Consider the following 14,054-nt stretch of genomic DNA (forward strand, 5'->3'; position numbering starts at 1 on the left):
TGAAACATATGAGATCCTGAGGGGGCTTGACAGGGTAGATAGTGAGAAGATATTTCCTCTCATGGAGAAACCTAGAACTTTGGGGCAAAAAATAAGGGATCTCCCATTTAAGACCGGGATGAAGAGGGATTTCTTCTCTCAGAGGGTTGGTATTGTTTGGAACTCTCTTCCCCATAAAGCAGTGGAGAGTGGGTCATTGAATATTTTCACGGCTGAATCAGACAGATTTTTGATCTACAAGAGAGGCATGGGAGGTTATGGGAGGCAGGTAGGAAAGTGGAGTTGAGACCACAATTCAACCAACATGATCCTATCGAAAGACAGAGGAATATGAATGGACTAATTGTCTACTGCTCCTATTTCTTACGCTGTTATAAAGAATGATTCATAATTGCAGGCATAGTAATGATGGTGAAAACCCCTGGAATTTTTTTTACAGACAATTAGATTCACCAATCTGGATGGACAATTGAAGATGAGCTAAATGGCATTCCTCATGTGTAAGATGAAAACTAACTTTCTGCCTGAACAGCAGTACACAGAATTGTGCTTCACTTCCGCAGTTAAATAAAATGTGATAAAATGCTGCCTAATCTTAAATAAAATCATTCACTCCATTTTTCCAACATTGTCCAACAGTTTATAACAGCGTGCCCAATGATAAGAGATTGCTATACACGAAAATCATGTAACTTCAAAAACAAAACTATAATGCTGGAAACTCAAACCAACATTGCAGATTTGTTTTGTCTGCTCTCAATAATTCTGAAACAAGTTAATTTTAACAATTATGACTAGGCAACTAAGGGCTATAAGTTGCAATGTACCTGTTCCCGGCACATGCCAGAAGCAGATATCACCATATTTCACAATTTGTGAAGTGCACAAGCATTGGAATTCTAACCCCAAAATTAATTTCATGGTTCAGCTGTGCATGAAGCAAACTGGGGGCTTTCTGGATTTTTTGGTTTTCTACATCCAGAAGGCCCCAATTATAACAAGTATATAATAACGTTTTTTTCTATTTCCGTTGGAAAAATAATTACTTATTCACTTGACGAGCTGGCTTCATCAGCATTCATCAGTGGTTAGCACTGCTGCCTCACGGGCGGCACGATGGTGCAGTAGTTAGCACTGCTGCCTTAAGGCTCTGAGGACCTGGGTTTGAACCCTGCCCTGGATCACTGTCCATGTGGAGTTTGCACATTCTCCCCGTGTCTGCGCGGGTCTCACTCCCTCAACCCAAATGTGCAGGGTAGGCCAATTAGAATTGGCCACACTAAATTGCCCCTTAATTGGAAAAAAAAAGAATTGGGGTACTCTAAATTAAAAAAAAAACATTGCTGGTCACAGGGCCAGAGACACAGGTTTGATTCTGGCCTTGTGTGACTGTGTGTGGTGTTTGCACGTTCTCCCCATGTCTGCGTGGGTTTCCTCCGGGTTCTCCGGTTTCCTCCCACCGTCCAACGATGTGTAACTTTGGTGGATTGGCCATGATCAATGTGCGGGGTGACGGGGAGAGAGAGGGGGTGTGGGCCTAGGTACAGTGCTCTTACGGAGGGTTGGTGCAGACTCGATGGGCCAAATAGCTTCCTTCTGCACTGTAGGGATTCTATGGACAGAATCACAGGTCCTGTATGTATTTGGACAGGGTTGTGGAGAACCCATGGTCCACTCGTCCACCACATTCATCCAGCAATGGGGAACCACATTTCCATTAACACCTATATTATATCAAACTTATAAGCTTAAAACAAAGGCACTTACACATATTTTATCTAGAGAAAAACTTCAGAAGTTCTTGTCTCATAAGTTCCATCAAAAATTTATAGTGTTTCAATCTAGTTTGCACTTTACGAATTTGAAGTGTGATACTTGTGGTTCAAAGTTTTTTTTTAAGTCAAGCTATTTTTAAAGTAATTTCCCTTTATTGAAATATAATTAATATGGCTCTTTGTATCCTATATTCATATTTAATTTGTATCTCTGAAGCTGAGACCATCGAGCATAACTTTTGTCTATGAAAATAAATTCAAATGCATTATTAAATAACACATACATGATGTGTAAACTCTTACTCATGTTCTCGAAAGAACGCAACATTTAACATATCTAAAAACAGAATCAATTTCAAAAAGGAAAGAAAAAATCCTAGTTGTCAAAGTTTGCTTTGCAATTATCAAACTACAATAAGCTCGCTCTGGACCACAATCATTTGTAGGATGTTAATTTCACGTTAATATCAAACCTAAGGAGGAAACTAAAGAACGAAATCCAGTGAAAGTAACTGACCCTCCGCACCACATCAAAACTTGCAGTAAAATGAAGAGACGAGCTGACGCCACGGCAGAGGCACGACTCGTTGTGCATATAGGCTCATCCTATTAACAACGGGCAAAGTAGCAAGAAGAAAACAGGAAGGGAACACAAAAAAAAAGAGACAAACAAGATGAGTTCATGCATTTTTGCTGGCTGCTGGCAGAATTAATGTGAGCGTCCACCTAGAGCAGAAAGTCACAGTGTAAATCACAAAACAGAAAATACCCCACTATTAACAAATTAAAAACACACACGATAACACATCAATCAGCAAAGACGTCAAGCTTGTGAGCAACAGTGCTACTGTACTTTCACGCAAAGGACTTGTGATATTTTTGGCACCATGAGAGATCAGGAATAGCTAGATCTTTGCCAGTATGGTGTGTGTAACCAACCTAAATACGCAACATGGAAGGTTGCTTTTTATGCAACTGCATCCCCAAACAGTTATTATGGCAATGGATGTGGGCAGCATACGGATACATTGTATAAGTGCCCTGCATCCTTCATTAAACATACCTCATTTAGGATGTGTAAGAATCTGACTTAGTGCATATCGGAAAGTTCTTTCAAAGCAATTCAATCGAACAATTTCCAAATAATAAATGAAAGCCACCATTCAAGTGTCGGCTAATGTAGAAAAAACTGGACAAGCTATTTTTGAAATTTAGAAGAATCATTGAACTTGGAAAATTATCATCTACATAAGTTATTCTTCATACTACCTTTAAAATTAAAAGGAATCTGTTGATGAAGGAGGCTTCAGTATGATCTGATTGAAATTTCCAAGACTATGGATTACCAACATTGATACTGGAAAACTCATTCGAATTAAAAACTCCATAATAGAAGCCATCAGATCATGAAGGAGAATAGTGATGGATTATTTTCAAAGGTGTGGCATTCATGAGGGGCAAGAACGTGAAGATAATCACAAATAGAATTAAAGGCAAGGAGAAAAAATATTATTTACATGAGGAATGGTTAGATTATAGAATTGTCTAAGCTAAGCCATTAAAGATTGGCAGACTAGAGCCTATTAACTATTTTAGAAGGGTATTTCATAGTTACTTGAATAAGAGAAATATTAAGGGTGTTTGAAACAGTAACAAAGACAGATCAAGATGGATAGTTCACAAGCGGAAAGAACATGCAGACGTTCTTGTTATATTACGTTATAGTAATATCTTGTGACTCTTTTGCTTACTTCCAGAATGGTCTGATGGTTACAGTTCAGTAAAACTATCAGTCTTCAAATTAAGCAAATAACATTTATTGAATAACAAATTTGAATATCTATGAGTTTGTTCACTCTTCTACACCTATAAGTGAAGATTAGGTAAATAATAAGTATATATAATGTTTAACTACACTGGCCAACTAAGCTATATCTCTAACACTCTGCTCACCAGTCACGAAGAGGCGGGAATCTCCTCTGAGTGTAGCTTATATACATAGATCTGGTGCTGCCATCTAGTGGTTGTCTAGCACTATAATGCAGATGTTAACCTTTTACACACCAGCATATATACAGATCGCTACAGTTCTTGGTTCTAATAATCTATAATATACATGAGAAGCTGAGATCCTGCTTGTTACCCACAGATTCTCCTGGTTACACAACTACTGACTTCCCTTCCTCAATACATGAAATTTGAAATGGGTAGAGGGATTTGTCTATCTGGTATGTAAAACCTATTCTGAAAAGCATTCCAATATTGGATAGCCTCATGGCGTTACAGAAGAATCGCATATGGGAAAAGTTCAGTTCCAAACACTGGGGACACAATCCAGTCGCACCTGATCAGATTTCATGCGTGAAAGTAGAGTATTCGAAGAAAGGATATCGAAAGCTGCAGTTAATTTTATGTTAACATTCCAAAAGAGTTATGGTATGTTATCAAAATAAAGAAACCATGGCCCAGAGCAGTACCACATCTGTACAAAGTCGCTATCTGGACACACCCTCTCCAGTCACTACGTGTAACAAGTGGCCGATAATAAAAGTCCAATATACTTCTTTGCTGCTTGCTTTTCTTCCTGAACCGAAACCATGTATACTTACACGCTCATCTGAATCAAAGCATACATCGGGACCTTTCCTGTGCCTGGGGTTCTGAGCCAAAAGACAGGGGTCAGGTCCATCAGCTACAAGGTGCAGTTCAGGAAAAAGATACCATGAAAGAATAAAAGAATACTTTCCATATGCATTCACGTTTTACACTTCATCACATTATTCTTCAGCAATTCATCACTTTGTCAACTGGGAATGAACTGAGCAGATATTTTTGCATGCTCTTTCACATTTAACTTTAATTAGTGAAGATTTATACAGCCTATAGTTAAAGGGAAATTGGTCAAGGCAGCTGTGGTGACTGCAATTCCCTCAGAGATTTTCTGTTGGGCTCCATCAAGATGAATGCATTCAGGAATGATCAACTGTAATTTATGACTTATTTTATATAGCCTGGGGCTGCTCCCAGGCCACCACCATATCACCAATCATCAACTGTGAACAGCATATTGTAGATCAAGTTCAGAAAATTGGAAATAAAATATGATTTAGAGGATGTATCAAGAAGGGAGAACGTGCCCGGTAGGCCAAACTGAACGATTTTACAGAAGCAGATTGCAGAAACAGGTTGCAGTGCCAAAAAAAACTGCAGAGGGATAGAGAATTAAACAAAAAACATGATCCCAAAAATGAAATTTTGGGGGTCAGTAACAGCAATAAGGCTATTAGGGAAGAAATTAAGACCATGGGAAACACATATGGAACTGAACAGGAGAATGAATGGATCACAAGACTAATCTGAGGGGTTGTTTTTAAACATGTTGATATATATTCTGTCCAAATAATATAGACGTCGAATGTAATCCAGGACTTCACCATAAGTGAAGCAGAGGTTCAAAATAAAACCCATCCGGATACATTAACTATGCTACAGGGAATTGCAGAGACTAGAGATGTGCCTAGCATTTAGGCTATATACTTCAGACAGGTCAGTGTTCATAATACCGACATTCCTTATTGGTATGAGAAGCTATTTTCCCTAATTCAACACACTCCTGTAGCACTAACAGAAGAGATAGATGTCAGGGGCGTCATTCTCCGACCCCCCGCCAGGTCGGAGAATGGCCGTTGGCCGCCTTGAATCCCGCCCCCGCCGAAGTCTCCGCTCCCGGAGATTGGGCGAGGGCGGGAATCCGGCCGCGCCGGTTGGCAGGATCCCCCGCTGGATTCTCCGGCCCGGATGGGCCGACGTCCCGCCCAGAAATTGCCTGTCCCGCCGGCGTAAATCAAACCTGGTATTTACCGGCGGGACCAGGCGGCGTGGGCGGGCTCCGGTGGCGCGGGGCAATCTGATCCCGGGGGGTGCCCCCACGATGGCCTGGCCCGCGATCGGGGCCCACCGATCCGCGGGCGGGCCTGTGCCGTGGGGGCACTCTTTCCCTTCCGCCTCCGCCACGGCCTCCACCATGGCGGAGGCGGAAGAGACTCTCCCCACTGCGCATGCGCGGGAAACTGACAGCGGCCACTGACGCTCCCGCGCATGCGCCGGGAAACTGACAGCGGCCGCTGACGCTCCCGCGCATGCGCCGCATTTCCGCGCCAGCTGGCGGGGAAACAAACGCCATTTCCGCCAGCTGGCGGGGCGGAAATCCCTCCGGCGTCGGCCTAGCCCCTCAATGTTGGGGCTAGGCCTCCAAAGATGCGGAGCATTCCGCACCTTTGGGCCGGCGCGATGCCCGTCTGATTGGTGCCGGCTTTGGCGCCAGTCGGCGGACATCCCGCCGTTGGGGGAGAATTTCGCCCCAGATCTCCCCCGGGTGTGCTAAAAAAAAAACTCTCGAAATTTCCAAGATTGTTAGGGAATGCCATTAAATTACATACACAAATGCAGTCATGCTGGTGCTAAAGCCATGTCAATGACAGTTGTAACACTCCACATTTACCAACTAGATTCAAAATGGGGGGGGGGGGGGGAAAGAATAAAAGTCTTCTCGTCTGATCTCTGTACAGACCCGCAAATGAGGCCCACTTCCACCTTTTGATAGTCGTGGCACATTCCAGCCAAACCTATGATAGATCACTCTGATGGTTGAAAATGTAAGGGCTCCTGATGAAGGGGGTCTCCAACCCAGCTAATGCCACTAATTTTGGCTGAGTTGGGCAGAGGCTCCAAACAAGACTCAGCTGAATCTCCATGCAAGTAGGTGGCGTACCTGGGTCTTGGCTTAAATTTCACCCCATCAAAGTTACTGTGGGAGTGCACCAGAAGGGTTGCAGATCTTTGGCCTCCACCTTCTTTAAACATACTCCTAAAATTATTGGTTAGTGTTATTAATACTCTGGTTAAATATCGCAATTGTCTTACCTCTTCATAAAAGTAGCTTAATAAAGGAGTTCCAAAGTAAACATGTTAGAGTCTGCATCCCATGGGATTGGCAGCAAATCTCAGTTTGCGCTTCCTGGGAGTATCAACATAGATTCCCAGCTGAACTTTGGAATCTCCAGTTCATTGATCCTGGACTATACCAACTGATTTGGTGGACCATTCAATAGCAAATTAGGAATGCCGAGTAACAGTTTCATCATTTGTGATCAACAAAGTTTCTTTTATGACTGTGCAACACTTGCCATATAGGTTCTTGCTCTGGGTTGATTCCGCATCAATAAGCTACAGCAGCATCACTATTGTAGCCGCATTAGTGACCTAACTGTAACTACCATTCCCAATCACCCATTAAACTTCGACACTCGGTGATGGCCAAAGCTCTTTCGTACAACTTTGAGGTAGCAGAGGATACATTTTTGTTCTGCCTGCATAAGAGGCTTTGAGTCACAGGATTGGCATGTGGGCTTACTCTCCACCAGTATGAACACCAGGTTTGTCTTGGAGAGCTTCTCCGCATGGTAAAGCCTAAAAAAAAGTTAAACTAAAATTAATATTGAGCAGTGTGAACATAAGAAAAAGAATAATTTTTGATCAAGAATTATTTCATGAAAAATTTAAACCGAAGGGAATGAATATGCACTGTTTCCAGATTAAATGATTAAAGATTTAATGCAGTCATTTTAGTCGCATTCGCAAAAGCTGTCATTTGTTTGGTAGATTTGGAGAGGCAAAATTGTTCTTTATCAGTAGCATAAAATAGACTCAGATCAAATGGGCTGGTTTATTTACAACAAACAGAATTGACTTTTCCATTGACTTTAAAGAGTGATAACTGATTCACGATGAGATCATTCTGTGCTACTGGTAAAGACTAATATTACCTCTTTATTTTGAATATTAACAAAAAGTCCCACAAACAATTTGTCTGAACTCATTTCCTTCTTGCATAATCTGCAATTAAATTCCACATAGTACACATCAGCAGTGTGACATTAACCGTGAGGCACCAGCTTTCATGAAGAATGAGTTGCAACGTCTTCCCTATAATCGTCAAATGCTGCAACACAATGGAACCATTCTTGTTGAATTGAGCTTCCTAAAAAAATTGTATAGCTGCAGTACAAATGAGCCTGCAGCTCCCTCATTCAACAAATACAATTATTAAGTTCCATTTTCCAGGTGTGATTGTCACATGGGAGCAGCTTCAGGAGGAATAACATCGACATGCCTTGAAGTACATGTCAGGTGAAGTGCAGACATAAATGTCCCAATTGAGAACCTGAAGCTGTCATTTTCATTGATGTGTGGCTCTTTTCAGAAAGTCACACAGCTCAGGATGAAAATCTGCTCTTGTGACTCATGCACTGCAACTCACATCTACATGTACGCACATCTTAAAGGAGAGAAGTTGAAATTCCTTGTAAGGAAGAGTTTCAAAGACAGGTGTGACTCACAGTGATCACTGACATCTGGGTGTTTTTTTGCGAAATTCAGAGATCTGTCGTGGCTTGTATATATAATAAGGGTGGTGGTTGGGGGGGGGGGGTGGTTTCAGTTGAAGGGGAAACTAAATTTAAAGAAGGAGGTAAGAGTGCAGGTTAGCAATGTGGTGGGTCGTTACCAGAAAATAAAAGTGAGGGAGAGAACAGATAAATGTCTTTATGCACCAAGGAATTATAGAACAGTAGGGAAATCTAACATTAAAACAAATTTAAAAGCTTTGTATCCAAATGCAAGAAGCATTCGTAGCAACTTAATGAGCTAATGGCGCAAATAGAAACAAAAGGTTGTGACTTGGTGGGGATCACTGAAACGTGGTTACAGGGAGAAGACCAGGTCTGGGAATTGAATATCCAAGGGTATGCAGTATTTTGGAAAGGTAGGGTGAAAGAGAAAAGGAGGTGGCGTAGCCTGCTGGGGAGGAAAGGGATCAGTGCTGTAACGTGAAATGACATAAGCACTGGAGATCAAAAATGTTGAATCAGTCTGGGTAGAAATAAGGAATAAGAAAGGGAAGAAGTCTTTGTAGGGGTAATCTATAGATCCCCAAACAGTAGTTCTACAGTGGGGCACAGTATAAACAGGAAATACTGGGGGCTTGCTAAATCAATACTTTGCCTCAGTTTTCACGGTGGAGGACACCATTCCTATAGGAATGGGCAATTCGGAGGTAACAGAAAGGATTGAACTTGGAACAATCAGCATCAATAGGGAAATGGTCCTCAAGAAACTCTTGCGATTGAGGGCAGACAAATCCCCAGGGTCTGATGGCCTACATCCTAGGGTTTTAACAGAAGTGACAGCAGAGATAGTGGGTCCATTGGTTATAATATTCTAAAATTCCATGGGCTCGGGATAGGTTCCAATGGATTAGAAAAATGCTAACATAACGCCCTTATTCAAAAAGGGAGTCAAAATGTGGGAAATTACAGGCCAGTTAGTTTAACATCTGTTGTTGGAAAATTGTTAGAATCAATTATCAAGGACGTAATATCAGGACATTTGGAAAGCCAAAGCGTTATCCATCAGAGTCAGCATAGTTTTATGAGGGGCAAATCATGTTTGACTAATTTGCTTGAGATTTCTGAAGATGTAACAAGCAAAGTGGATAATGGGGACCCTTTAGATGTAGTATATCTGGATTTACAGTAGGCTTTTGATAAGGTGCCACACAGGTTAATTCAGAAGGTAAGATCACATGGGATTAGGGGTAACTTAATAGCTTGGATAGAAGACTGGCTGATAGACAGGAGACAGAGAGTCGGGATAAATGGGTCTTTACTGGATGGCAATATGTAACTAGTGGGGTGCCACAGGGTTCGGTCTTTGGGCCCAAGCTTTTACTATCTATATTAACGACTCGGATACAGGGATAGAATGTTCTATAGTCAAATTCGCAGATGACACAAAAATAGGTGGGACAGTAAGGTGCAATGAGGAAATAAGAATCTTACAAATGGATATAGATAGTTTAGGAGGGCCAAAATGTGGCAGTTGGAGTTTAACGTGGATACGTGTGAGGACATGCATTTTGGTCGTAAATATGGAAAGGCAACTTATTATCTAAATGGGGAGAGACTTTGGGCTGCTCCGATGCAGAGGGATCAGGGTGTCCTCGTGCATGAGTCACAGAAACGAGCATGCCGGTGCAGCAGATAATAAGGAAAGCAAATGGAATGTTGGCATTTATAGCAAAAGGAATTGAGTATAAAAGTAAGGAAGTGTTGTTGCAACTATACAAGGCATTGGTAAGGCCGCACCTGGAGTATTGTGCACAGTTTTGGTCCCCTTATTTGAGGAAAGATGTAGTGGCATTGGAGGCAGTTCAGAGGAGGTTCACGAGGTTGATTCCAGAGATGAAGGGTTTGTTGTATGAGGAGAGATGGAACAGTTCAGGCCTATACTCTCTCGAGTTTAGAAGAATGAGGGGGGATTAAATTGAGGTATACAAGATGCTAAAAGGTATGGGTAAAGTAGACGTGGAGCAGATGCTTCCTCTTGTGGGGCATTCTAAAATGAGAGATCATGATCTTAGAATAAGAGGTAGCAAATTTAAAACAGATTTGAGGAGAAACTCCTTCTCCCAAAGGGTTGTGAATCTGTGGAATTTGCTACTCTAGAGTGCGATGGATGGAGGGACAGTGAGTAAATTTGAGGAGTTAGACAGATCAGCCATGATCCCATTGAAGGTGTTTCGGCTCGGGAGGCTAAATTGCCTACTCCTGCTCCTAGATCATGTGTTCTAGGGTGGAGATGCTCTGGCTGATTTTGCAATCCAGTTCTTAGTCTGTAACATTGTAGGTAACAAATGAGGAACATATCAGCCATGATAGCATGGCGGAGGAGACTCGATGGGCCGAATTGCCTAATTCTGCCCCAAATCTTATGAACTTATGAGCTTATGTACCTGCAATTTAACATGCAGTTTATGGTGTGTTCAACCACAATTTGCTTGCTAAGTAATCTTTACTTCATGTTGATTCTGGCTGTTAGAGTATAATATAGATAATATTGACTGTTTGCTTTGTTGACTCTTGTGTAGTAAGATATTTTTTAATAGTTTAAAACTGCAGAATCTTGTGGGTTTATTCTCATGGCAAATACCTTGAATTTCCTATTGAATCTATTTTGCAACAGAAGTTGCTGGTCCTTCACCGGATTGTAGTAAAATCCACATCCACCCTCCATCTATTTTTTCATTGATGGCAGAGATTCCGCCCACAGGAATTATCCTCAAAAGAAGTCTGCATCTTCTCTTCACACCTTCAAAAACCTCCTCAACCCTGTCACTTTCAGCATTTTGGCATCTTTCTGCTCAGTGCTAATTATTGCTGTCAAAGCACCTTTGTGCGCATCAGTATGTGGTAGCTGTTACATACAGGTAAGTTGATGTTTTATTTCTCTGCCATTATTTTTACCCATTATCTTTCTCTGCTAAACATTTCTGTTCATTGTGACCATAAGCACTTTTCAACAACAATATAAACTTGCTTTACGTTCTACCTTTAAAGGAGAAACATGTCCCAAAACATGTATTAGAAATGCAATTAGACCAAAATGGTTGGCAAGAGAAAAAAGATAATATTAGGAAAGGTGAGTTTAAAGGGCCTTGGCTGTGTGCAACGTGGTTGGTGTAAGTAAATTAAGTCCCTTGTGGTACCCTGAGGTTGTGAAATGCGTTCTATCAGCAAAACTTATTTCATTGATTAGATCTGTCTTTTGGGGAGATTTATTTTAATGAGACTCATTGGAAATGTGAATTTCAGGCTTTTGGAACTGTGTTAACTCTCTGAAAAGCTGAAAAAAGAGACATGCTGTCAAAGATTTTTGTCCTGCACTCATCAGGGTAGCTTGCAAGAAATTATCAACGGGTAAAGGGTGGACAACAACTTAGACCGCGTAAGAACCGAATGCTGGCAAGTGGACTCTGTTTGGTGGAGGCACTGCCATGGGGAATGCCGCATGGAACAGTTAGCTGGCCAGCTTTGTTCATTTGCCTCGAAAGATTGACCAAGCAGCAATGCCGAGATTCCAACAGTGCTAACATTTTCCAATCCTACCTTGAACAGTTACCACAATCCACAAGCCCTTGGAAGGAGGATTCATTATCATAAAAGTAATACTGTGTCTGTTCAGTGATACAGCTGGACTTTGATAGAGGTTCAGAGAAATCCTCAGAGTCTGCATCAACTGCAAATCAGAAATGAAAGATGAATGAATGTTGAGCTGAAATATTATTCTTTACAAGGATGGTTTATCACATTTGCAAATGGTGTACTACAAATATACTGTTTGATCGCTGCATTTGTATTATAAATCTTCTTAGGATCCTCTTAGTATTCACTGCAAGTGCACCAAAGTGCAGATATGTGCAAGGGTTAACATCTTAGATTTAAATAGCAGAGGTCATTGATTAGGTTCAGAGAAGGGCCACGAGACTGATACGTTGAAGGCCAGAGTGACCAGGACAGGCTGAGTAGGCCTGAATAAACAGACACACTGATCTACACTGCATCGGTTTAATGGCAGTGCAAAGCTAAAACTGCTTATCACGGCTGCTAAACTTGTGGGATAGCATTTTCAGTTGGGAGTTATCCAGCTATCTAGAATCACTCCAACAGGCAGAGATCATCTTTTGGGAAGCATCGGCTTCCTGCTCAATTCCTGTCAAGTCGGGAATTTTCCACCTAAATATAAGTGGGCTTACTGTAATGGCAAATAAATTAAGGGTATTCAACATGATCGGAAAAATGTCCCACTACTTCCAACTCATTAACACTGGGCTTGGGAAACACCGAGACATTTCAGGTGTCCAGTGTTGCATGGCAATGTGAAGATTTAAAAAATAAAGAATTATACTAGCTAGTACAGCCAATAACTAGGCAAACGATTGAATAGATTTAGAGCAGGAGATTCATTCTCATAGCCTTGCTTCTAGTGTTGTATACTGACTTTGATTGACCAGAGCTGGCAATATGATGGGGCACCACCTTCGCTGCTCAGATGGTGTTTTTCAAACAAGTTCCCCCTGTTATACTTTGAACAGATGTCACCTTTCTTTCGGCCAGCACGACTGTTGCAACAACATTAGAAAGCAGTATGGTCTGAGGCCCTTTGGGAACGCAGAGTAATTTAATTCACCTCTGATGGTTTCTCATTGACAATAGAAACTACCTGAAGACATGTCAGAAACAATCCCACCGGGTCGGAGAATCGCTGGGGGCTGGCGTGAATCCCGCCCCCGCCAGTTGCCGAATTCTCCGGCACCGGATATTCGGCGGCGGGAATTGCGCCGTTTGGCGGCCCCCACCTGGCGATTCTCCGGCCCGGATGGGCCGAAGTCCTGCTGCTGGAATGCCTGTCCCGCCGGCGAGAATCAAACCACCTCTCTTACCGGCGGGACAAGGCGGCGCGGGCGGGCTCCGGGGTCCTGGGGGGGGGGGGGGCGCGGGGCGATTTGGCCCTGGGGGGTGCCCCCACGGTGGCCTGGCCCGCGATCGGGGCCCACCGATCCGCGGGCGGGCCTGTGCCGTGGGGGCACTCTTTTCCTTCCGCCTTCGCCATGGTCTCCACCATGGCGGAGGCGGAAGAGACCCCCTCCACTGCGCATGCGCGGGGATGCCGTGAGCGGCCGCTGATGCTCCCGCGCATGCGCCACCCGGCAAAGTCAGTTTCGCGCCAGCTGGCGGGGCACCAAAGGCCTTTCCTGCCAGCTGGCGGGGCGGAAATCAGTCCGGCGCGGGCCTAGCCCCTCAAGGTGAGGGCTCGGCCCCTCAAGATGCGGAGACTTCCGCACCTTTGGGGCGGCGCAATGCCAGACTGATTCGCGCCGTTTTTGGCACCGCTCGGCGGATATCGCGCCTATTGCGGAGAATCCCGCCCAATATCTTCCACCAAACAAATCTGGCTGTACCTGCTTCAAGGAAGTGTGGGATGGTAAGGCTGATGAACAGCTGCTGCAGTAAGGACCTGGACACCAACAAAGGGATAAAAAAATAAGTGTTTGAACAATTGGGGACAAGAGCTGCACAATAGATTTTCCTTTTCACTATCTGGACGGGCCACATGTCCTGACAAGACTACTCTGGCATGTAAAGCGCATGCAATTCCTGCCTAGGCAGTGAAGCTGAACATTCAGCTCTGTTTGCTGTAAGTCCAATACAGAACTTAATAAACAATGATAGCAGATTCTTGTACAACTGACATTTGCAAAATTGATTCATGGCAGCTCTATTAAAGCATTTATTTTTCTTTCAACCGTTTTATCTAATTGAATGTTAACTGCATGAAATAGGTTATTTTTATTACTCCTGCGAGCAAACTAATTTGTGCCAT

General features: G+C 42.9%; 1 protein-coding gene across 4 annotated transcripts in view; it reads right to left on the reverse strand.

Annotated features, from left to right (window-relative positions):
- LOC140387976 (voltage-dependent calcium channel subunit alpha-2/delta-1) overlaps positions 1–14,054 on the reverse strand; it is an 890,358-nt gene that overhangs the window by 16,232 nt on the left and 860,072 nt on the right. For 2 of the 4 annotated variants that reach the window (XM_072471399.1, XM_072471397.1), the window contains 5 exons: positions 13,633–13,688; positions 11,780–11,909; positions 7,132–7,244; positions 4,385–4,467; positions 2,293–2,381 (listed from right to left, as the gene is read on the reverse strand). In XM_072471399.1, coding sequence (XP_072327500.1) covers positions 2,293–2,381; positions 4,385–4,467; positions 7,132–7,244; positions 11,780–11,909; positions 13,633–13,688 — 471 coding nt within the window. The remainder of the gene's footprint in view (positions 1–2,292; positions 2,382–4,384; positions 4,468–7,131; positions 7,245–11,779; positions 11,910–13,632; positions 13,689–14,054) is intronic. The other 2 variants (XM_072471400.1, XM_072471398.1) reach the window with 1 other exon arrangement.

This window comes from Scyliorhinus torazame, chromosome 13 (genome assembly GCF_047496885.1).
Source record: "Scyliorhinus torazame isolate Kashiwa2021f chromosome 13, sScyTor2.1, whole genome shotgun sequence".
Taxonomy (NCBI): Eukaryota; Metazoa; Chordata; class Chondrichthyes; order Carcharhiniformes; family Scyliorhinidae; genus Scyliorhinus; species Scyliorhinus torazame.